This window comes from Salminus brasiliensis, chromosome 8, assembly GCF_030463535.1.
Source record: "Salminus brasiliensis chromosome 8, fSalBra1.hap2, whole genome shotgun sequence".
Classification (NCBI taxonomy): Eukaryota; Metazoa; Chordata; class Actinopteri; order Characiformes; family Bryconidae; genus Salminus; species Salminus brasiliensis.
The window spans coordinates 3,317,448-3,342,833 of NC_132885.1; the positions used below are offsets into that span (position 1 = coordinate 3,317,448).

Sequence of the window (25,386 nt, forward strand, 5' to 3'; positions counted from 1 at the left end):
AATGCTAACTTTACCTTAACCCTAACCCTAATCCTGACCTTGATCTTAACCCTAACCCTAAACTCAACCTCACCACTAACCTTAACTCTAACTTCAACCTTAACCCTAACCCTAACCTTAACCCTAACCTTGACCTTAACCCTAACCTTGACCTTAACCCTAACCCTAACCTTTACCCTAACCTTGATCTTAACCCTAACCTTAACTCTAACCCTAACCTTTACCCTAACCTTGATCTTAACCCTAACCTCAACGCTAACCTAACAATAACCCTAACCTTGATCTTAAACCTAACCTTAACCCTAACCTCAACCTTAACGCTAACCTTACTTTAACCCTAACCCTAACCTTGATCTTAATCTTAACTCTAACCCTAATCTCAACCTTAATGCTAACCTTAACCCTAACCCTAACCTCAACCTTAACGCTAACCTTAACCTTAACGCTAACCTTAACCTCAACCTTAACGCTAACCCTAACCTTGATCTTAACCCTAACCCTAAAACTAACCTTAACATTAACCTTAACCCTAAGCTTAACCCTGAATCATCTCTAAAATCTAACCATAACTATAACCTTACGCTAAACCTTTAATCTAACCATAAACCTAACCTTAAAAGGTTATGATTAGGCTTAGGGTAAGGATTTAGGGTTGGTTCAAGGTTAAGGTTAGGTGCACCGTTACATTCAATAGACAGTCATGTCATAGATATTTTTTTATAAATACAATATATATATATATATATATATATATATATATATATATATATATATAAAATGTATTTATAAAAAAATACCACAACGTTTAACTGTGTTGAGCAATGGCGACTTTTCATCCATTGTAGTTAGGATGTCGTGGGTGGGGGGTTTCAACATAACGAAGCAACATCACCGGGCAACCAATGCTCCTGCAGACGCCAGTGATGGCCATCTATGCACCCTGGAGAAAGCAAGGTCAATTATGTTGACCCTTGCCTGCCGATGGCTAGCAGCATGACCGGCATTCGAACCCGGTCATGGGTTCGAATCCCGGTGACGGCACCTTAACCGCAGTCCGTTTTTTTTTAGTTGATGGTTAGCACACATTCAATCAGGTGTGTCCACACTTTTGACTGATCGTGTACGTCTCAGAACTGTAAACTAAACACATTTTAAGGAGCATCAGATTGGAAGCTCTGTTCAATGTATTTAGGCTCATAAATCCGTTCTAGCCCGGGATGAAACATATGGTGTATCTCATGCCACCCATCGTGGGTGCAGATGGCGTGGCATAGTATGGGTCAGTACATCTCCATGTTGGACATTAAGGTAATTCAGTCATAGCTATTTCTGGAAGATTTACGTAATCACCTCTAGCATTCAGGTAAGTTATGCATGTAATATAATATAATATAATATAATATATAACAATATCTTGACTATACAGTCAATAAAAATACCAGGCTTGATCTTCATGTGATCAGCACTGAGAGATAGGTAGGTAAAATGAGAAGAATCAGAACCAGCTGCAGAGCATCAGCTGCAGATGATCAGAACATGGTTGGAGAGGATTATTCTGGAGGAGTCTTAGTATCTTAATTAAACCTCAGACGTTTAGTCTGTTCTGCTCTGGATTGATGGTTGAAGTGAGTGGTGAAGAAGGCCATCTCCATCATGGCCAGATCCAGAGAGCTCTCTGAGGCCTTCAGAAAGAAGGGTGGAGATGCAGAGGAGTCTGGGAAGAGGAAATCAACCACTGTTCCACCAGCTGGAACAGCTGACCAACATGGCCAGATCAGACCGTCCTAGCAAGTTCAACTCAACCACAAGACGAGTCAAGAAGCCTCCAACAGTCCTAAAATATCATAACGGTAGCAGGTAGATCCACCACAGTGGAGGTGAAAGTACAGCATCCACCATCAGAAACAGACCTAAGAAGAATATCGTCATGGTAGATGAGCAAGGAGGAAACCCTTGCTATGAAAATAACAACATCTCAAGTCTCAAGCTTTCCAGAGAACATCTAGACCAAGGCCAGGCCTGCAGGTCTTAAGTCTTAGTCAGGAGGGGTTTCTTGTTGACTGCTAGTAGAAGAGCTTTAGCCCTTTTCCTGCACTAACGCATCTGATTCAGCTCAGGAAGGGTCTGGTAATTAGCTGATGAGTGGAAACAGGTGGGTCGAAGCAGAGAACGCACTCCTCCAGGTCTGCACCCTGATTCATTCAGCATGTTTTACGAGAGACACGCTATTAAATTTGCATCGACAGCGATGATGTCGACGGCGGAGTAGCAGAAGAATCCATAGACATGGTCTATATATATAGATAACATACCAGATTATGTAACAGGAGGACAGTAGGTCCAGGCTGCATTACTGATTTAGCTTCCACACCCATCATAGTAGGCTATAGATATTAGCAAAAGTGCTGTAAGTTATCATGAATGGATAATCCGTTTACAGACGTGGGTGTGGACATGAACCTTCTTGTACAAGATTAGACCGACACAAGAGACGAGGATAACATCATGTGATGCGGCTGTAATGAGGAAGAGGACAAGGAGTCAGATGTGAGTCTATGGGCTGCAGCTCTAACAGTGGGTTCAGTATTATATGCATGTGGGTGGAGATGGCAGATTTTACAGGAGATCACAGGTATGCTGCTATTGGGAGACACTTAACTGAGAAACTGTCCTAAACAACAGCGAGAAAAGGAAAAGCCACACTGTGTTTTGATGGTCCACTTTACTGCGGGTCACCTGCAGATCAGGCCAGTTTGTTAATCAAACATCAAAACGGCAGAATCAGATAAACTATGGGATTAGAATTTGGTCTAGGGTTGTGGGTTAAAGGTTAAAGTGTCTATTAGATTTAGTGTTAGATGTAGGGTTAGGGTCTGGTTTAGGAGTGGTGTGAAGGTCAGGGTTGAAGTGAGTGTTAGGTTTAGGATTGGGGGCTTATGGTTAGAGTAAGTTAGAGGTTTAGGACTTGGCTTGAGGGTTAAATAGAGTGTTAGGTTTAGGACTGGGCTTGAGGGTTAGAGTGAGTGTTAGGTTTAAGACTTGGTTTGAGGGTTAAATAGAGTGTTAGGTTTAGGATGTGGCTTGAGGGTTAAATAGAGTGTTAGGTTTAGGACTGGGTTTGAGGGCTAAAAATGAGTATTAGGTTTAGGACTGGGTTTGAGGGTTAGAGTAAGTGTTAGGTTTAGGACTGGGTTTGAGGGTTAAATAGAGTGTTAGGTTTAAGACTGGGTTTGAGGGTTAGAGTAAGTGTTAGGCTTAGGACTGGGTTTGAGGGTTAGAGTGAGTGTTAGGTTTAGTATTGGGGTTGAGGGATAGATATAGTGTTAGGTTTAGGACTGGGCTTGAGGGCTAAAATGAGTATTAGAATTAGGACTGGGCTTGAGGGTTAGAGTAAGTTAGGTTTAGGGGTAGGCTTAAGGGTTAGTGTGAGTGTTAGGTTTAGGACTGGGTTTAAGGGTTAAAGTGTGTGTTAGGTTTAAGATTTGGCTTAAGAGTTAGAGTGAGTGTTAGGTTTAGGACTGGGTTTCAGGGTTAGAGTGACTGTTAGGTTTAGGACTAGGTTTAAAGCTTAGAGTGAGTATTAGGTTTAGGACTTTGCTTAAGGGTTAGAGTGAGTGTTAGGTTTAGGACTGGGTTTTAGGGTTAAAGTGACTGTTAGGTTTAGGACTAGCTTTAAAGCTTAGAGTGAGTGTTAGGTTTAGGACTTGGCTTAAGGGTTAGAGTGAGTGTTAGGTTTAGGACTGGGTTTCAGGGTTTGAGTGACTGTTAGGTTTAGGACTGGGTTTAAAGCTTAGAGTGAGTGTTAGGTTTAGGACTTGGCTTAAGGGTTAGAGTGAGTGTTAGGTTTAGGACTTGGCTTAAGGGTTGGATTCAGTGGAATGGCCTCTAGTGGGCCTGCAGAAGACGACGTAGCAGACATTTAATTAAATGTTAAATCAAGGTCAGGACCTACAAAACATCTATAGTGTCCCATCAAAATAAAGTGCTACCAATAATAAGACTAATGGAGGAATTACGCAATGGGAAGAGGATGTACTGCATGGTCCAGATGGTATGGCTAGTATGAGGTGTATTTGCGGGTGTGTGTACCTCTCATGGTGGGCGGTGTGTAGACACTGGTCTTCCTCTGGGCCGGAGACAGTTGGGCAGACTGGGTCTGGCATGGTCAGTGGAAAAGCACAACATGAGACACAAGTAGCATCACCTTTCACTCCCACTCTATTTCCAGCCAAGTAATCAATGAAGAGTGCACAACAGCTCCCAGCGTTTCACAGCAGATACAGAGAGGGTCAGCCCTGTACACAACCGTTCACCAGTTTAGAATCACCATTCACAAGGGGCAGGGATCACTGTGTTATGTGTTAAAGCTATGGTCAGTATAATTACGTCACACCCCCATAAAGACATTTACACTAAAAGAGTGAAAAATGGGGCATGTGCAAAGATAATGGCACTTTAAATATGTTAGGTTTAATTTTTTATCACTATGTTAAATTCAAATTGTCCAATATTAATATGTAAATAAACAGAAATTGTGTCTTAAATGTGCAGAAAAATATCATATTTACATTTATTTCATGTAAAGAAAATTGTAGATTTATTTGTACTTAGAAACTCAACACACGTCCAAACTTACAAGATACATATAAGACTATTACTATAAAAAATAACAATATTGGGAATCAATAACTATGATGATTTATTATAATTGATAAAGTAAAGAATTTACACCTCAGCAATAATAGTTTTTTTTTCCTGCAGTGTATGTCAAGTATTTCATTGTGGCTATGAACTTTCAGTATGAAGCTCTAATCATGTTAATATGCAGAATTAAGTTCTAATAACATTAATATCCAGTATGAAGCTTTATTAACATTAATATCCAGTATGAAGCTCTAATAACATTAATATCCAGAATGAAGCTCTAATAACAATAATATCCGGTATGAAGTTCTAATGACATTAATATCCAGAATGAAGTTCTAATAACATTAATATCCAGTATGAAGTTCTAATGACATTAATATCCAGTATGAAGTTCTAATGACATTAATATCCAGTATGAAACTCTAATAACATTAATATCCAGTATGAAGTTCTAATGACATTAATATCCAGTATGAAGTTCTAATGACATTAATATCCAGTATGAAGTTCTAATGACATTAATATCCAGTATGAAGCTCTAATAACATTAATATCCAGTATGAAGTTCTAATGACATTAATATCCAGTATGAAACTCTAATAACATTAATATCCAGTATGAAGCTCTAATAACATTAATATCCAGTATGAAGCTCTAATAGCATTAATATCCAGTATGAAGTTCTAATGGCATTAATATCCAGTATGAAACTCTAATAACATTAATATATTAATATTGATGGATTCATATGTCCAGTGTGTGTGTGTGTGTGTGCTTGGAACTAATTTTTGGGGGGCAACAGATCATGTGATGTGAGTGATGTGTGTGATGTGTGTGAAGTGTGTGATGTGTGTAGTGGAGAAGAAAGTGACAGATCAAAGTCCTGGTTTAAAAGGTTAAGTGGAGGGTCTGATCGGTTTCCTGTGCAGATTGAATGTGCTGGGAATGGAATGGTTGGTATGGGAATGGGTATGGATGGATAGGTATATTTGGGAATAGGTATGAGTGGGTATAGTTGTGTATATTTATAAGTGTGTAAAGATATATATGGTATGGATTGGTTTGGATGGGTTTGGGAATGGAATGGTTGGTATGGGAATGGGTATGGATGGATAGGTATATTTGGGAATAGGTATGAATGGGTATAGTTGTGTATATTTATAAGTGTGTAAAGATATATATGGTATGGATTGGTTTGGATGGGTTTGGGAATGGAATGGTTGGTATGGGAATGGGTATGAATGGGTTTGGGAATGGAATGGTTGTTATAGGAATGGGTATGGATGAGTTAGGGTATGGAATCGTTGATTACTGAAATGGCTATATATAGTTTAGGGAGTGGAATAATTGGTTACTGGAATGGCTATGGATTGGTTTGGGTATGTATGCATGGGTCTTGGAAAAGATATGGGAATTGGTATGATAGATATAGGTATGGGATGGATGGATTCCGTTATGGGTATTGATGGGGAATGGGATGGATGGATAGGTATATTTGGGAATAGGTATGAATGGGTATAGTTGTGTATATTTATTAGTGTGTAAAGATATAGATGGTATGGATTGGTTTGGATGGGTATGGGTATATATATGTATGGATAGGTATGAATTTGCTGGATGACACATTAAAGTAGAATGATTCTGATCTGATCCTGTAACAGATCTATTCTGGAACACCATAGCGTTAAGGGGGTACTGGATCTTAGGTACTGGGCTTGGTATCGGATTGGTACCAGTTGATATTCAACATTCCAATATAACAGCTCTTTGAGACAGTGAGGAAGCATTAGCACACAGCTAACTTACTTTTAATGAAATATTTCTTATCAAAGTAAAAAAAATCAAAAATAAAATATTTATTTATTCTAATTTTTTCTAGTTTTCCCCCTTTTTTGATGTTTGTCATTTGGAGGTTCAGAGAGAAAGACAGTAGGCACTGGACATACCTCTGCTTGACTGCTTGTTGACTGCTTATCATCTGAAAAAGAGAGAGAATCGGAGAGAGAGAGTTTAGTACGCTATTTGGACAAAAGTATTGGGACACCTGCTCATTCATGGTTTCTTCTGAAATCAGGGGCATTAAAAAAAGCCGATCCTGCTTCTGTTGGAGTAGCTGTCTTTACTGTCCAGAGAAGAAGACTTTCTACTAGATTTTGGAGGATCATTGCTGTGAGGATTTGATTGCATTAACCAACAAGAAGATTAGTGAGGTCAGGATGTTGGATGATCACTCTATCTCATTGTCACAAAAACCTTGCATCTCAATAGTTGTTTTTCACTCTTTAACATAAAGTGAATCTGATGCATTCGTTTTTTTACATTGTGGCAGAATGTAAAAAGGTAAAGGTAAAGGTGCACGTATTTGTCACTGTACACTGTACAGCGAAATGTGTCCTCTGCATTTAACCCATCTGGTAGTGAACACACACTCACGCACACACACATGTGTTAGGGGCAGTGAGTACACACACACACCCAGAGCGGTGGGCAGCCAACTCCAGCGCCCGGGGAGCCCGGGGAGCAGAGAAGGGCCTTGCTCAAGGGCCCAACAGTGGCAGCTTGCCGAGCCCGGGAATCGAACCCACAACCCTGTTATCGATATCCCGGCGCTCTAACCACTGAGCCAGATGAATGGACCAATAGAAATGCTCCAAAATTGCTTGGAATAAAATCTTTTTATCTTAACAGTTAAGAATAGCTCAACCAGCAGTGTGGACGTTCTCAGAAGGTAAATAAAGAAGTTGAGGTTCTGCAGTGTGGAGCTATTTTACAGTGGAACCTGAAAACAGACCATAATATCTGACCCTTTATAAAACTCTCACTGAAGCGCTCTGTTTTACCAGCGGGAGAACCGCAGAACCTCTCACTCACCTTTCTCTGTTTATAAACCAGCACCCCTTCAGAACCGAGTCGAGGAGGCTAACGCTAATGCTAACACACACACACACACACACATGCTATAGAAACCCCAATCACACACACAGCACATTCACCCACTATAAACCAGTTATTACACACCAATAGACCAACAACCACAGATACCAGTCCAGAGTGTGTACCACTACACACACTCATATACACACAGAAAGTGATCAGACTGCAGTGTTGTAAAGGAGCTGGGAGCTGATTGGTCAGGGAGGAGATCAGACTGGATTATAAGATATTAAACACTATAAAACATCATTTTAATAAAAGTCTCGACTAAACTAAATCAGACAGTCCAGAAAGTCTGATTATAGAAACTGATCCTGAAAATGAAGGATTTTACTGATCAGATTAATCAGCAGCTCGTCTGATCTAAACTGTGGAGCTGGATTGTTATACAGATCAGATCAGATCGGGATCTGCTGATAGTCAGCATTAATAGGCTCTGATTGAATCGGCAGGGGGAATAACTGGATTTGAGATATCTCTACTTATAATATTTGCACAGCATTGTGTTTCAGATTGGATACAGTCTGAAATCTCAGCGATTTAGAGTAGATATATGAGGATTTTACTTGCTAAGATTTCGTTTTTGCAGTGTGTAAAGTTGCTGTTGTGCAGATATGAGGTTTTGGCGTGACCTCAACAACGCACTGTAGCACTAATAAAGCACATAAACACCCGTAGAGCGGTTTAATTCTTGGGGAACGTTGTGGAAAGTTTGGAAAATGGAGACGTAAAAATTTATGCTGACTGTTTTTGGTTCATAAACTCACACAAACATCAGAAATGAGCCTCAGGCCAAAAAAGCAGGGAAATGCAGAATATGGGCTCCCATAAAGTCCACTACCATCATGCATTAGTGAACGGAGCATTTCCTCAGGCAGTGGCCGAGCGCTCCATCTCTGCTTCCCACATATACACACACACACACACACACACACACACACACACACACACACACACACACACACACTCACTTACACACACACTCACTTACACACACATACAGCAAATTGAAATTGATTTTAGTGAACAGCCACTAAAAAGGGCATGCAGGGCTCCACATCCAGCCGGAAGCTGAAAAGAAGGACACTGTGGGAAGTGTGTTTAAAACTATGAGAATGTGCAGAAATACTTTTATTATATTACTTATAATAATATAATATAAATATATATACTATATATATACACAATCTCCAGACCTCAAACTCGCTCCACTTTCTTCCACGTTCTGATGAATTCATTAAATCAGGGATTTATTGGGAAATCACATATAACACTAATGTACACACATATATACACACACACACACACACATACACACACGTCATGATGAAAAGTGTATTATTTAATAAGAGCCTCACACACAACACTCTGCCCTCACATGACGGCTCCTAAATGAAATCATGTCACACCGGGTTGGTTAATATACAGTGAGCCGTGTTTAGGGGAGCAGGTGATGAGCTGCACTGTGTTCAGGGAGTGTTTTGGAAAATCCGTCCACAGTAGATGATTACAGTGTGTAATGGAGCTGTATCTGCAGGCGCTGTGCTCCGACGTCACACCGAGCCGCTAAAGCCAGGAAAACCTTCAACAGTCTCTATTTATCACACACACACTTTCACACACACACACACACACACACACACACACACACACACACTCTCTCTCTCTCTCTCTCTCTCTCTCTCTCTCACACACACACACACAATGCATATGGTACAGATTATTTACAGATGTTCAGCTTTTACTCAATTCACTTATTTACACACAGTGACTCACACAGCCATCAGCCATACACTCACTCTCATATATTCACTCATTCACTTCTTCACACTCACTCACACTGTCACTCACTTACTCACTTACTCAGTCAGTCACTCACTCACTTACCCACTCCGTCACTCACTCAGTCAGTCACCCACTCACTCACACTGTCACTCACTCACTCACTCACTCACTCACTCACTCACTCACTCACTCACTCACTCACTCACTCCGTCACTCACTCACTCACTCCGTCACTCACTCACTCACTCACTCACTCACTCACTCACTCACTCACTCACTCACTCACTCACTCACTCAGTCAGTCACTCACTCACTTAGTCAGTCAGTCACTCACTTACCCACTCCGTCACTCACCCACTCACTCACACTGTCACTCACTCACTTACCCACTCACTCACTAAGTCAGTCACTCACTAAGTCAGTCACTCACTAAGTCACTCACCCACTCACTCACTTACGCACTCACTAAGTCAGTCAGTCAGTCAGTCAGTCAGTCACTCACTCACTCACTCACTCACTCAGTCACCCACTCACTCAGTCGCTCACTCAGTCAGTCACTCACTCACTCACCCCGTCACTCACTCACTCACCCCGTCACTCAATCAGTCACCCACTCACTCACTCACTCACTCACTCACTCACTAATTTACTTATTCACTCTGTCACTCCTGCACTTACTTACTGATTCACTCACTCTCCCATTCACTCTCTCCTGTACTCACACACTTCTTCTTCAACACAATAAATTCACTTTCTCACTCACCCACTCACTCCCTACCTCACTAACTCATTCACTTTCTCACTCACCCACCCACTCATTCATTCATTCATTCATTTACTTCTTCTCACTCACTCATTCATTCTCTCTCACTCCCATGCTCACTCGTTCTCTCAGACTCCCTCGAGCTGAAGTGCACACTCAGTAATGAGCTCATATCTGCAGTAATAAACAGAAGCAGGAACATGGAGAACACTCGGAGAGGAGCTGAAGCCATTACACACACAGTGGGGGTTACTGGGTTTACTACTCAACAGTCCAGAGCTTCCAGAGCCTCCAAAGCTTCCAAAGTTTCCAAAGCCAGAGCTTCTGGAGGTGTGTATTCCAACCTGCCCTGCCAGAGACAACCTCCAAAATCTGTCAGCTTCAGGCCCTAACAAGACGTCACGTGACGCAGGTTTACAGACCTTCAGAAAGGTTTCTTTATAAAGCACCAGCGGCACGCTTCTGCCATCGCATAGAAATGCCAGACACACAAAGAACAGTGTGTGATGTGAATGCGGCTCTGTGTGTACGCCCTCCCACTCACAGCACTGTGATGGGCTTCCAATACGAGTCCCAAAACCAAGCAAGCTCACTCCACACAAACCACACCACCACAACAAGCAGCCAGCGGTCACTCCCCTCCAGTCTACTCCAGTATAACACAGAAAACAAACAACATTAATGGACTCGGGCTACGTTCACATTACAGCTGAAGTGGAACGATCTTATTGGGGTCTGGAAGTGTCGAACAAAGGTGCGAAAGGTAGAAGTGAGTGGAGATACGAGGGTTTAAAGACTTCTATAGAAGCTGAAGTATCAACTGAAGCTTTTTACTCCAGTAAAAGTGTAAAAGTACTGGTTTCAAAACGACTTCAAGTAGAAAAGTAAAAGTAATGGAAGGAAAACAAAGGCCGAAAGCTTAGGCCGCGCCACAGGGGTCTATAGTGCACTACCCCCCCCCCCCCCCCTCCCCAAAACCCCATTTCTCTAAAAGCCATAATGAGGAGAATGATCTATTAAAATGTTGATGTTAAAAATGTTGGGCTGCACTAGGCTCCTGTTTCAGCTGCAGATCTGCCCATTGAAAATGAAGCATTTCAGTAATATCAGCTCTATTAAAGGAGCGTCTCTGTGCTCTACTGAGCATCAACATGAGCTTCATGGAGGAAAATATGAGGAGTCGTTGTCTAGAAGTTCTGTAAAGCTGCAGAAAGTCAGACTTCAGAGGCGTGTGATCAATAAGCTTTATTGGAATGTAAATGTGGGGCTCAGTCGGGACGTTTCACTGCAGCTCTCTTGAGTCTCTGCCACGGACACAGTCTTCATACTAGACTACATACAGCCCATATATAGGTACACGCTCAAGTCACGACTGGGGGGTGGGGGGTCAGTCGTGGCTCAAACTTTAGTATGCCAGCTTTAGCTTTATCTATTCCAACTCTAAGAGAGGGTGGAGCCAATCACATTAGCCATGTGATTGGTCATGGTTAGGCTGACGTAAACCTGACCCATTTATGAGACTATGGGAAGACGCTACCAGACTGTACATTTACAGCCCTGTGATTGGTGAAATTCCCCATTAAACAATTGTGGTCAGAAATAATGCAGGCCAGTTTTTAGCCTCGTCATATTATTAATCCACAATTCGCAAGATTTACCACAGCCTGCCTTGTAGCACATCTGGTCAGCAGGGTCCGGAGGAATCAGAGCTGTATCAAAACAGGTGGGGAAGGATTCCTGTATTAAAGATCTCCAGCAGGAGAGGGAAATAATCAGCCGCTTCGAGCATGCCGAGAAAAGTCTCATCGGCAGTAATTACTGCGAGAAACGGTTGGCACGAGAGAGGCCGAAATAAACACTTCCAGTCAAGGGAGACGGGAGCAGTGAGGAAAACCGGAGCTTTCTCTCCTGCACGGACGCTGACAACAAAGCCCTGCTTCTCAATCAGCGCATTTCCACTGGCTGACTGGCTTACTGGCTAGCAGACTGGCAGACTGGCAGACTGGCTGACTGGCTGGCTGGCAGACTGGCTGACTGGCTTACTGGCTGGCAGACTGGCAGACTGGCTGACTGGCTGACTGGCTGACTGGCTTACTGGCTTACTGGCTGACTGGCTTACTGGCTGGCAGACTGGCTGACTGGCTGACTGGCTGACTGGCTGACTGGCTTCAGCGGGACGTTTTAATTGCAGCCCGGAAGATTTGTGCCTTGCGCTTTGTGACCCAGATGGACCGCCGTGAAAAGAGAATGGACAGACATCAGTGCCATTAATGTCTGACCAGAAGCACATGGTGGCTGTTTTTTTTCATGCTTTTTCAAAATAGACAAAAACAACAACCCTCTTTTACGCCTCCAGACTGTGAGCACTCATGCCCATTGTTCTGTTCTAAAGGTCAATAGGCATTCAAAGTAAGCACTGTCCACACAATAGCAGACACACTGCAGCTGTGTTAGCTTTGCCACCGATGTGAGGGTGATATTGGAGTTGTTGAGCTGTAAATGGACAAATAAACAGCGTTTTTCACCATGTTTTTTAATACAGATAATATATAAATATAGATATTAACATTACACAGACTTGCAAAAACTGAAGGGAAAACTAATAAAACATCTGCCTAACCTCAGAACTTCAAATGATGACTTGTTTTATCAAAATAATGAGTTTAATCTCTTTGAACTTTTTGACATAAAGTTTTGCCAGAGGTTTGAGAATGAGTCAGTAGTTTGAGATATTAAGTCAGAGGTTTAAGAATGAGTCAGTATTCTGAGATATTAAGTCAGAGGTTTGAGAATGAGTCAGTATTCTGAGATATTAAGTCAGAGGTTTGAGAATGAGTCAGTATTCTGAGATATTAAGTCAGAGGTTTGAGAATGAGTCAGTATTCTGAGATATTAAGTCAGAGGTTTGAGAATGAGTCAGTATTCTGAGATATTAGATCAAAGGTTTGAGAATGAGTCAGTATTCTGAGATATTAGATCAAAGGTTTGAGAATGAGTCAGTATTCTGAGATATTAGATTAAAGGTTTGAGAATGAGTCAGTATTCTGAGATATTAGATCAAAGGTTTGAGAATGAGTCAGTATTCTGAGATATTAAGTCAGAGGTTTGAGAATGAGTCAGTATTATGAGATATTAAGTCAGAGGTTTGAGAATGAGTCAGTATTCTGAGATATGAAGTCAGAGGTTTGAGAATGAGTCAGTATTCTGAGATATTAAGTCAGAGGTTTGAGAATGAGTCAGTATTCTGAGATATTAAGTCAGTGGTCAGTGAGTCAGTATTCTGAGATATTAAGTCAGTGGTCAGTGAGTCAGTATTCTGATATATTAAGTCAGTGGTCAGTGAGTCAGTATTCTGAGATATTAAGTCAGTGGTCAGTGAGTCAGTATTCTGATATATTAAGTCAGTGGTCAGTGAGTCAGTATTCTGAGATATTAAGTCAGTGGTCAGTGAGTCAGTATTCTGAGATATTAAGTCAGTGGTCAGTGAGTCAGTATTCTGTTAAGTCAGATTTTGTGAAACAGTTGAAACTCAGATACAGGAAATGAAATGACCAAGGTGGACCACGGCATTTTAACAGCTGGTGTGAAGTTATGATCAATCGTCTGGTTATGAAGGTCAAATCTAATATCTGTCCTTCCTGAAGTACTGATGTGTGTGGGGTGATGCCCGGTGTGTAGAGCTGCAGATGGACATATTTAAGCAGGGTAAAGAACGGCTGAATCAGGCTTGATCGCATGATGCTGGGTCAGGGTTATTGTCTGTGTTGATGGTAGACCCTCCTTGCTTTTCCCATCCGGTAGAATCATTCCTGCTTGTACACACACACACACACACACACACACACACACACACACACACACACACACAGAGTCTACAGATCAGGGGGCAGATAGAGTTCAGCCACTGATAAGATTACTCTAAAAATGGCCTCTTAGATAATTCAGCATTGACCTTTACTTAAATGTCAGAGCTATGGCTGAACTCTGACCAACATACATTCAGGGCCAGAGGTACAAAACCTACAGCGTCAGGCTTCAGTTTTACAGGTAGACACTCTCACTGACCACTGACTTTATGTTTATTTGGGTTTATTCTAATGTTATATAGAGTTAATTACAGGTAGACGCTCTCACTGACCACTGACTTTATGTTTATTTGGGTTTATTCTAATGTTATATAGAGTTAATTACAGGTAGACACTCTCACTGACCACTGAATTTATGTTTATTTGGGTTTATTCTAATGTTATATAGAGTTAATTACAGGTAGACGCTCTCACTGACCACTGACTTTATGTTTATTTGGGTTTATTCTAATGTTATATAGAGTTAATTACAGGTAGACACTCTCACTGACCACTGACTTTATGTTTATTTGGGTTTCTTCTAATGTTATATAGAGTTAATTACAGGTAGACACTCTTACTGACCACTGACTTTATGTTTAATTGGGTTTATTCAAATGTTATATAGAGTTAATTACAGGTAGACACTCTCACTGACCACTGACTTTATGTTTATTTGGGTTTATTCTAATGCTATATAGAGTTAATTACAGGTAGACACTCTCACTGACCACTGACTTTATGTTTATTTGGGTTTATTCTAATGTTATATAGAGTTAATTACAGGTAGACACTCTCACTGACCACTGACTTTATGTTTATTTGGGTTTATTCTAATGTTATATAGAGTTAATTACAGGTAGACACTCTTACTGACCACTGACCTTGTTTATTTCAGTTTTACAGGTAGACACACTTGCTGCTGCATTGGCTGTTTAAGCTACAGCCACACTGAAAGTGCTGATTGCATATTCCATTCAATTAACTGTCCTGAAATGTTTATGTGGAATTTTCTCTGCCTCTTATAATCAGATATAAACTAAATGTCTCTAAAACACATTGTCAGGATGTTTACTTCAACAATAGGGGTAATCATAGTGGCTAGACGTCTACGTCTTACTCGTACGTACAAATGAACACAATAAGACTATTTCTCAAAATTCTATAATAACCTGCCAGTGACCATGGGAAATCATTTAATGGGAATTTAATGAGAAAATATTGATTTATTTACAAAGGCTACATCGTTATCCCTTGATGGCTAAAAAAATAAACATTTCAAGTGACATTTTCTTTAATTTAATCAGTATATCTAATATTTCACTTTATATATATATATATATATAACATAACATAAAATATATCTCTATATAACATCAGAATAAACCCAAATAAACAAAGTCGGTGTTCAGCGAGAGTGTCTACCTGTAATTAACTCTATATAACATTAGAAGAAACCCAAATAAACATAAAGTCAGTGGTCAGTGAGAGTGTTGACCTGTAATTAAATATATAACATTAAAATAAAGCCACAAAATCAATGTCTGTAGTTGTTGCACTATTTAAATCACCTTTTAATCACAAACCTTTTGATTAGCTTCAGTCTAAGTTAATCAGAGCTGTAGTTTCAGACACACTGGGGCACCTATTCAGTAGAACCTTCTCATGTACATCTATCAGGTCCTCCGTCCACTTTTCATATCAAATCTCTGAGCTCTGGTGCAGCTAAGCTGGGGACTGCAGGCTTTTCACTCCGTACACTGAAGCCAAACCACAGATATTTATTTTCCAGTTATTGGTTCCTCTGAGCTGCGAGCTGCAGAATAAAGCCTCGCTGTGTTTTGCTTGATGGAGGGAAGCTCTCTGGCACTCTGCTTGATTGTGCTTTTTCCATATGGTGACGCAACGGAGAAGCTGTTCGGTAAGTTATCGGCTTGTGCTGTGTTAACACACACACACACACACACACACACACACACACACACACACACACACACACACACACACAGATCTCTGGTCCATCTGCAATTGGTGGTCTGGCGTTCGCTTGATGCGGACTCTGGTGCGTTCCGATGCAGGTGTGGACGCTATCCACCCCTGGCCCTGCGTGTGGGGTTGTGTGATTGGTTGATTTAGTCACATGACCGCTTCAACCTATCACCTGCATGACTAAAAACCTTCTCCTTTGAGAATGTCCCCTTGTTTGCTGATGTTCCTGCACAGTGAAATGCCAGAAAGCGCTAGACTCCAGAAAATCACTGTTCTTCACTGCTTGAGTGTTGAATCCAAGGAAAATAAGGAAAAGTGATAAACGGATTTACTTAAGTAGGAAAAATTGATCCACAGTTTCAAATACAATTCTTCAATGTGAAAGCAAACCAGCTCGAATGAGCCCCTCCCCCCAACGAGCCTAGAACCGGCCCTGGGTGTGGACTTATGTATTCGGGACATGTGAAAATGTCCTTAATGTAAAGTTTCTAAACCAATTTAAAGGTTCTTCATACTTTCACATCCTCAGTACACACCACAAAACTGGTTCTCCTTTAGCACTGCTCAAATCATACCAAACTGTATTGCTTAAAGAATCAACCATAGCACCTTTATTTGAAAGTCTACGGTGTGGTTGGTGTAGTAGAGTGGGCAACAATGCCACCTTTCCTGTGGCAGACTAGGGTTTCATTCCCTGTCTAAGCAACCACACCTCTCTGCACCAATAAGAGTCATTGGGTAAGACTCTTAACTCCACATTCTCCTACCTGTGCAACACCATTCACATGTTCTTCAGATTCTCTGAAATCGGGACAAGTGTGTAAAGTTTCTGAACCAATTTAAAGATTCTTCATACTGACACACCTCCTGTGGTTGGTGTAATTTAATTCCACCTGTGGCAGACTACAATTTCATTTCCTGTCAGAGCAACCACACCACTCAACACCAATAAGACTCGTAGTTTCATATTTACATAGATTCATATTATTTTTATATTCTTTATCAATTATTTTCAGCTTCTTCTGATGCCCAAAACATCAATACATTAAATATTTATCAAATATCTGCTTATCTGCTTACACTGACTTTATGTTTATTTGGGTTTATTCTAATCTTATATAGAGTTAATTACAGGTAGACACTCTCACTGACCACTGACTTTATGTTTATTTGGGTTTATTCTAATGTTATATAGAGTTAATTACAGTTAGACACTCTCTCTGACCACTGACTTTATGTTTATTTGGGTTTATTCTAATGTTATATAGAGTTAATTACAGGTAGACACTCTCACTGACCACTGACTTTTTGTTTATTTGGGTTTATTCTAATGTTATATAGAGTTAATTACAGGTAGACACTCTCACTGACCACTGACTTTATGTTTATTTGGGTTTATTCTAATGTTATATAAGATGAGTGTTAAATGTGGTCCAAAAAAAATCTTAAATGGCTATGCTTGTTTTTATGAGCTGTGTGTGAGAAATTGTTCAAATTATGAGAAAGGGCTTTTCACCATGTATACCGGACACTACATGGGACCTGGAAGGTTATAGATGAATGATCAGAGAAGATGCAGATTCAGTTTTCTGCATCTGAGCTCACAGCCAGACTACTGATGTGAGACTAATGTTTAACTATCACTGGGCCTCGTTTATCAGCATCTTTGTTCTTGAGAAAAGTCCTAACAGAAAGTCCTAACAGAAAGTCCTAACAGAAAGTCCTAACAGAAAGTCCTAACAAACAGTGCTAACAAAGAAAGATCTAAAGAAACTCCTAACAAAAAGTGCTAAAAAAGTCTTAAAAGAAAGCCCTAAGAAAAAGCCCTAAGAGAAACTCCCAACAAACAGTCCTTACAAACAGTCCCAACAAACAGTCCTAATAAAAAGTCCTAAAAGAAACTCCTAACAGAAAGTCCTAACAAAATGTCCTAACAAAAAGCCCTAAAAAAATTCCTAAAAGAAAGCCCTAACAGAAAGTCTAAAAAGAAGGATCTAAAAGAAAGTTCTAAAAAAACATCCTAACAAAATGTCCTAACACAAGGCCCTAACAGAAAAAGTAAAAAAAAAAGATCTAAAAGAAAGTCCTAAAAAAAACGTCCTAACAAAAAGTCCCAACAAACAGTCCTAACAAAAAGTCCAAAAAGAAAGATCTAAAGAAACTCCTAACAGAAAGTCCTAACAAAGTCCTAAAAGAAGGTCCCAACAGAAAGCCTTAACAGAAAGTCCTAAAATAAGGTCCTAACAAAGTCCTAACAAAAGATCATACAGAAAATCCTAACAGAAAGTCCTAAAAGAAAGTTGGGATGATGTCTCTTATAAACCAAACAAACCTCAAATCAGAAAACACTGGGAATATCAGAACCTTCGTGAAAACTGTGGAAGTCTTCTTAAGAACGAATGGTGTTTTAAGGCCTACTGGCGCTGGGAGCAGTGTAATGGGTAACATCAATTACATTTACATTTATGGCATTTAGCAGACGCTCTTAGGTTACTGGTATTACAGAGGTGGGTCAGTGTAGTGTTAGGAGTCTTGCCCAAGGACTCTTATTGGTGTAGCGCAGCATAGCCACCCAGCCCGGGAATCGAACCCCAGTCTCCCACATGGTGTGGTAGCTCAGTGGCAGGTAGTGGTGTTATCTGTTGTGCCACACCAACCACATCATCATCTTCCCCATGGTAGACCAAGGTTTGAATGCCTCGCCAGGCATTGCCTCGCACATCACACTGGCCAATAATCCTTGGCTAATAATCCACTGACCTAGTCCTTGGCTAAGACTCCTAATGCTACATGCTCCAACCTGTGACACACAGAATCCATATGAAATCCTTAGGAAAGTCAACAACTAGACCTTCATTACTGAACTAGACTGAAACTCTATAACTAGAGGGCCATGGGTTGTGGGGTTATGGGATGTACTGTACAGGTCTAGAGAAAACTTTGATAGCTAAAGCTTTACAGTATGTATCTTCTGCACAACCTTCAATTCCAAGGATTAACCTCCTGGAAAAACACTGGAAAACAATGGAAGTAATGTATTAGTTCATGAGGGAGGAATTGAGGCCTGGACCTGTCTGCAGGTTCTGATTTGGGAAAGATCTGTTCATTAAAAAGGTTCCTTAAGGAGCCAAAAGTGGTTCTTCTATATAATCACTCCAAAGAACCCTTTTGAGTGTAAACACACAGAAATGAAGGTGTTATCAGCTTCAGTTCTGCAGATATGGACAGACTGCTATTGTGTACAGATAATCCTGCGGCTCTCAACCTTGGCGGTTGTCAGTCCTCCAGTGCTAAGACCCATACAGATATTTAGCCTTATACAGATTTCATATGCATTACATATAATGGAATATATGGAGTTTCTTTACGTCCAACATAAAGTCAAACTTCAGAGGCGTGTGATCAATAAGCTTTATTGGAATGTAAATGTGGGGCTCAGTCGGGACGTTTCACTGCAGCTCTCTTGAGTCTCTGCCACGGACACAGTCTTCATACTAGACTACAGACGTCTGCTGTGAGCTCGCTGGAGAGGGACGGGACGTGTGCAGGTGTGATGGATCTCTTATAAACCAATAGGGAGTCAGAATGGAGTCTGTTTATACTTCTCATCCAACCACGATCAGACTCACACTTTCCGGATGGAGAGATTTATCTGGAGAGGGTTTTTATTGATGACGAGCCGGAATGAAAACAAAGGGAAATGAAATAGGAGAAACGAGGCTGTTTTTAAAATGTAAGGAGGAGAAAGTTCAGATAATTGGGGGAAAATGTGAGAAGTAATAAATAAATAATTACTCCAGTAAAGTTTAGATACCAGCATTTCTACTGTAGTAAGATAACGAAGTATTTGTACTTCATTACCTGACACCTCTGTATAAAACTATACGGTACAAAGGCCCCTTATCATTGATATATTAATAATATTTAAAGCTAACCCCTGTACCTGAAATGGTAATGAATGTCGCATAGCTCGACCACAGGCCACTAAACCGAAGCCCTGAAAGTCCTACACACTCACACTCTGCTCTGCTTATTACTCCAATCGCCAGACAAAACAACTCAGAAATCAAACACACACACTATCCTATTCTGAAAGAGACTGATAAAGGTAATGACGACACTCTCAAGGTCCAAATGGCGCATCCGTGCTACGGATCCTACCATTCATCCGGCGGCTTTTAGATATGAACGTACTGCAGCTTGTTTTCCCACAAACAACAAATAAACGATTAACAGTCGGAGGGAAGCCAGGTCATCAACAAGGCCACACACTGTTCCTTCTGAAATCAAGGCTATTATAAAGAGCTGACCCTGCTTCTGTTGGAGTAACTGTCTCTACTGTCCAGAGAAGAAGGCTTTTAACTAGATTTTGGAGGAGAAGCATTGCTGTGAGGATTTGATTGCATCTAGCGACAAGAGCGTTAGTGAGGTCAGGATGATGATCATTATCACACTTTATCATCATCCCAAAAGTACTGGATGATAATCACTGCTCCACAGCTCAATGCTGGGGGGCTTTGTACCCCTCCAGCCCAATAGGTTCATGTTTGTGTATCTGCTCCAGAGAGTCCTATTCTATTGGCAGTACTTCTCTACAGGGACTAGATAAGCTGTGTGTATGTGTGTGTGGGTGCATTTGCACATGGGTGCAACTTAAAATAACAGCATGCATTCGTTAGAATGGGTGTCCACAAATATTTGGACATGTAGTGTCTCACTTCTCGGACACACTGAGTGCACTATAGGACAGACTCGAGGGACAAGGTCACTGCTGATGCTGCATCGAATTCATATGTGATGAACCGAACGAGGCGAAACCCTAAGATGAATGAGCCGAGGCATGTGCTTCCTGAGGGTCCGACACTATGAAAGCCTCCTCTGAACAGAGGACTGCTGAGCTTCATTCATTACCTCCTCTCCTAAAAAAAGACAGATCATAATCAAGAGCATTTTAGAGAAAGGGGCCCTAATGCGTCACGGGTCTAATGGACTAATACCCCGCGCTGCTGGGTTAGCAGCGACACGCACATCTCTGTGTGTGCTTTTCGTTAGCCTTGACCCCATGGACCCTTGGAACAACCCCCTCTGTCCACACACACTGAGATAAGCGTTAGTGCTGTATGCCACTGTGTGGGTGTGTTGGTGTGTGCCACTGTGTGGGTGTGTTGGTGTGTGTGTGTGTGTGTGTGTGTGTGTGTGTGTGAGGCTTTTGAGACTAGTCCATGGCCTTACCTGAAGCGCTGGGGTCATTGTAGATGACGAGGGTTGCTGGAGTGGGCCTCCTCTTACGTATCTGTGGAACAGAGAGAGGGAGAGAGAGAGGGCGAGAGAGAGAGAGAGAGAGAGGGCGAGAGAGAGGACAGTGGTTAGTTAGCTTACGAGTTAATATAATATTACAAGTTTTTTTTCTAGTTCTTTCTGGTTCTTCTAGTTTTTTTTGTTATGGTCTTTCTGGTTCCTCTAGTTCTTCTAGTTTTTTGAAGTTTTTATGGTTCTTCTGGTTCCTCTAATTTTTTTAAAAAAATTATGGTTCTTCTGGTTCTTCTGGTTCCTCTAGTATTTTTATTTTTGTATGGTTCTTCTGGTTCTTCTGGTTCCTCTAGTTCTTCTAGTTTAAAAAAAAAAAATTATGGTTCCTCTGGTTCTTCTCGTTCCTCTAGTTCTTCTAGTTTTTTAAATTTTTTTATGGTTCTTCTGGTTCTTCTGTTTCCTCTAGTTCTTCTAGTTTTTTTTTTTTTTAAGTTTTTTAATGGTTCTTCTGGTTCTTCTGGTTCCTCTAGTTTTTTAAAGTTTTTATGGTTCTTCTGGTTCTTCTCCTTCCTCTAGTTCTTCTAGTTTTTTGAAGTTTTTTATGGTTCTTCTGGTTCTTCTGTTTCCTCTAGTTCTTCTGGGTTTTTTTTTTAAAGTTTTTTAATGGTTCTTCTGGTTCTTCTGGTTCCTCTAGTTTTTTAAAGTTTTTATGGTTCTTCTGGTTCTTCTGTTTCCTCTAGTTCTTCTAGTTTTTAAAGTTTTTTTTTATGGTTCTTCTGGTTCCTCTAGTTTTTAAGTTTTTTTATGGTTCTTCTGGTTCTTCTCCTTCCTCTAGTTCTTCTAGTTTTTCTAGTTCTTTATGGTTCTTTTAGTTATTTCTGGTTCTTTTAGTTATTTCAGCTTCTAAACTTTGCACTCTGCTCTTTTCCTCTTTAGTAAAAGTTTGTTGAACATGCACAGTCTAATACTGTGTTCAACCAAAGTTCATAACCTCAAGTTTCTGACCTCCGACCAGAACCATTCAAAAGAAACCACCGCCTTTAAACTGGTCATTCCTACTGGGAAAGTCAGGGTAGTGTTCACAGCTCAGCATGGCAGTAGTAACATCCCACATCTCTACTTTTAAACACTGTAAATGAGATTACAGAAGTACTGATAAGAGCTGAGGTGGACAATCGGTCTATTCATGAGCTTCTGTTGCTCAAAGAGTACAACACACAACAGCAGCTTTCAATGAGGCATCCATGCTCTCCCACTTTGCAGCTTGATTATATGCAGGGCATAATTCCAATGCCCCTTCCTGGCCAAGCTCAATGCAGCATGATGACCGAATCATTACATTTTTACTATTTGAATGTCCTGCTGAATTAACCAATAGAAATGCTCCAAAATCGGAGGTAAAAAAAAAAAGTTTTTTTCAGCCAGTAAAGAAAAATTGTCATTTTGGACATAAAAATAAACACTATGTCCCAATGTTTGTGGACACCCCTTCTATTGAATGCATTCAGCTACTTTAAATAGCACCCATTGTATCCTGACATGGATGTGCAAATGCGCACACACACACACACACACACACACACACACACACACACACACACACACACAGTCTATTGGCACCATGCTGCCTAATGCCAGACGTGGGCTAGAGGGGTCTCAAGCCCCCCAGCATTGCCAAAGACCACAGTGTGAAGGAAGGAGCTGAATCTGCAGGTGTATGGAAGCAGATGGTCATACTGGTCTACCAGCAGTGGCAGAAGTCCACTTATCAGCCTACAGGAAATTCTCCTCATTCTTGAGCAGAAGTGAGCGAAGGCCTCTTGCGAGCCACTCTGCTCCATATGTTGATGGTCTGAGTTCCCTGAGGAGCGTTCTTTCAGACGTTGGTGGTGGTGAAGAACCTGCACTGACTTCTAGAAGCAGTTCCTGTCTGGAAGTGAAGCCATTGTCCTTCGCAAGCCGGGAAAGACACTGGCGGTCCCTGACAGTCCCTCAGTTTTGTCTTTACTGTAGGCTGGGATTTCTGCCACTGCTGGTAGACCAGAATGACCGTCTGCTTCCATCCACCTGCAGATTCAGCTCCTTCCTTCACACTATAGTCTTTGGCCACGCCCAAATGCTGAAAATCCCTCCTCTTAGGCAATCATTAACTGTATCTGCTTTGCGACCCATTTTCCACTCACTGCACTGCACCACCTCTTCTCAATCTATGACTCCGGTCACATACAGGTATTTTAGTTACTACGACCTTAAAAACGTAAGGTGCTAATTTTTGGTCATGGGGCTTATCATTTTATTAGGTTACATTTTATTATCATAATATCCACTTAAGTGACTTTGTGCTCTTCTTGTAATGGTGGATAATTGTCAACTAATCATCATACAGTGCTAAAATATGTGTAAAGCTCACTCCCAAAAACGTATCTCACTCAAAAACCAGCTAAAAATGTATTCACCACATTTCAGGCCGAACCTTTCATCAGTCACCCATATCGTCGACACCACCTCGACCAGATATGAATCAACATGAGTAATCTCAGGCCTTTTTTTAACTCTACCCTCGCACTCTCATCTGAATCAGCTCCACAAACTATCCCTGCTCTCCCGTAGCATCCACACAGCCTTTGTTTTTCCCCTCCGCCTGCAGTGGTCAGGGCTGTCCATTTATAAAACAAGGCTTTGCGAAGTATAGATCTGACGCTGCCTCTTCTAATGGAGCACTAACTCAGCACAAGCAAGGCTGTGGCTGATTGGTCGAACCGGCCCCATCATAAAATTGGCCCAATAGGTTACTATTATTACTCAGGCGGCAGCAGCAGCAGCAGCTCTCGTTCTGAAGAGCCTCTGGACGTAGATCACGGGCAGCAGTAACACAACACCAGCAATCTGTTCAAACCAACAAAGGACACTGCGTTTAATGATTTTTCTACTACAGAGAAACGGCGTGGAAACATTCAGCCTGATAAATACAGGTTCCTAAAAGGTTCTGAGCTGGGATGGATGAATTCAGAGGGAAAACACTATATCTGTGCTGTCCAACCAAAAACAAGCATCTTCAAAACCGTGAGGGACTTTAGAGGGGAAGGCAAAACTGATCTTACCTTTGAATGGAAGTCAATGTAAAATAAATAAGAGCTCATTCCAAGACATTTCGAGCATTTCTATTGGTCCATTCATCCAGAATTATTTACACAGCGTACAGAAGCAGCTACAGGGTTACAACAATGGAGAAAACTAAAAACGGTCCAAAAATGGAGATACATGTTTTGTGATATGGAGGTTTTTTAAACTAATAAGGCCCTTTACGCTCACATTCCACTTACAAAAGTGCTTCCTTTAAGCCCATATACTAGATAGATATTGGCAATGCTTCCAAACCTACCATTCACTTCCTCAGAGCATGCCGTCCATATATGTGAAAAAAAACGAGCTGCAAAAGAGTCCAATCATAATTCAGTGTTTTTGTGATGCATTTACATACACCTGCCCATCAATCCTACAGGACTTTAGCCATGCCCTTATAGCTGAAGTCATAAGGAGTGTTTCAGCCAGGCCTACTTCATAAACCAGTCACAATGTAGGGTAGCCAGTCAGTACAGAGCTCATTTACATATCTTAGCCTTAAAGATACAGTAACAATAAAATTCTAAGGGATAAAGACTGGAAAAAGCTTGTGGTACATAAACATGCAGGACATGTTTAAGTGGACCTCTTGGCTACCTTCATTAGTACAGGGCTTAATGTCCAATAAGACAAAAGTAACCTAACCAGCCAGTGAAATCAACCAGAGGTCATCCAATTCAATATATATACAATACAGTGTATATACAGTACAGTACATACAATATATATATACAGGACAGTATATATACAGTACATACAGTTTATATATGGAAAACTAAGCTGCACAACAGTCCAATCATAATTCAGTGTTTTTGTGATGCATTTGCATACACCTGCCCATCAATCCTACAGGACTTTAGCCATGCCTTTATAGCTGAAGTCATAAGGAGTGTTTCAGCCAGGCCTACTTCATAAACCAGGCACAATACAGGGCAGCCAGTCAGTACAGAGCTCATTTACATATCTCAGCCTTAAAGATACAGTAACAATAAAATTCTAAGGGATAAAGACTGGAAAAAGCTTGTGGTACATAAACATGCAGGACATGTA

General features: G+C 40.9%; 1 protein-coding gene across 2 annotated transcripts in view; it reads right to left on the reverse strand.

Annotated features, from left to right (window-relative positions):
- Positions 1 to 25,386, reverse strand: part of ppp1r1c (protein phosphatase 1, regulatory (inhibitor) subunit 1C) — a 41,462-nt gene that overhangs the window by 13,362 nt on the left and 2,714 nt on the right. For both annotated transcript variants that reach the window (XM_072684993.1, XM_072684991.1), the window contains exons 3-5: positions 21,196 to 21,256; positions 6,594 to 6,625; positions 4,090 to 4,156 (exon numbers count right to left, since the gene is read on the reverse strand). In XM_072684993.1, the coding sequence (XP_072541094.1) occupies positions 4,090 to 4,156; positions 6,594 to 6,625; positions 21,196 to 21,256 (160 nt within the window). The remainder of the gene's footprint in view (positions 1 to 4,089; positions 4,157 to 6,593; positions 6,626 to 21,195; positions 21,257 to 25,386) is intronic.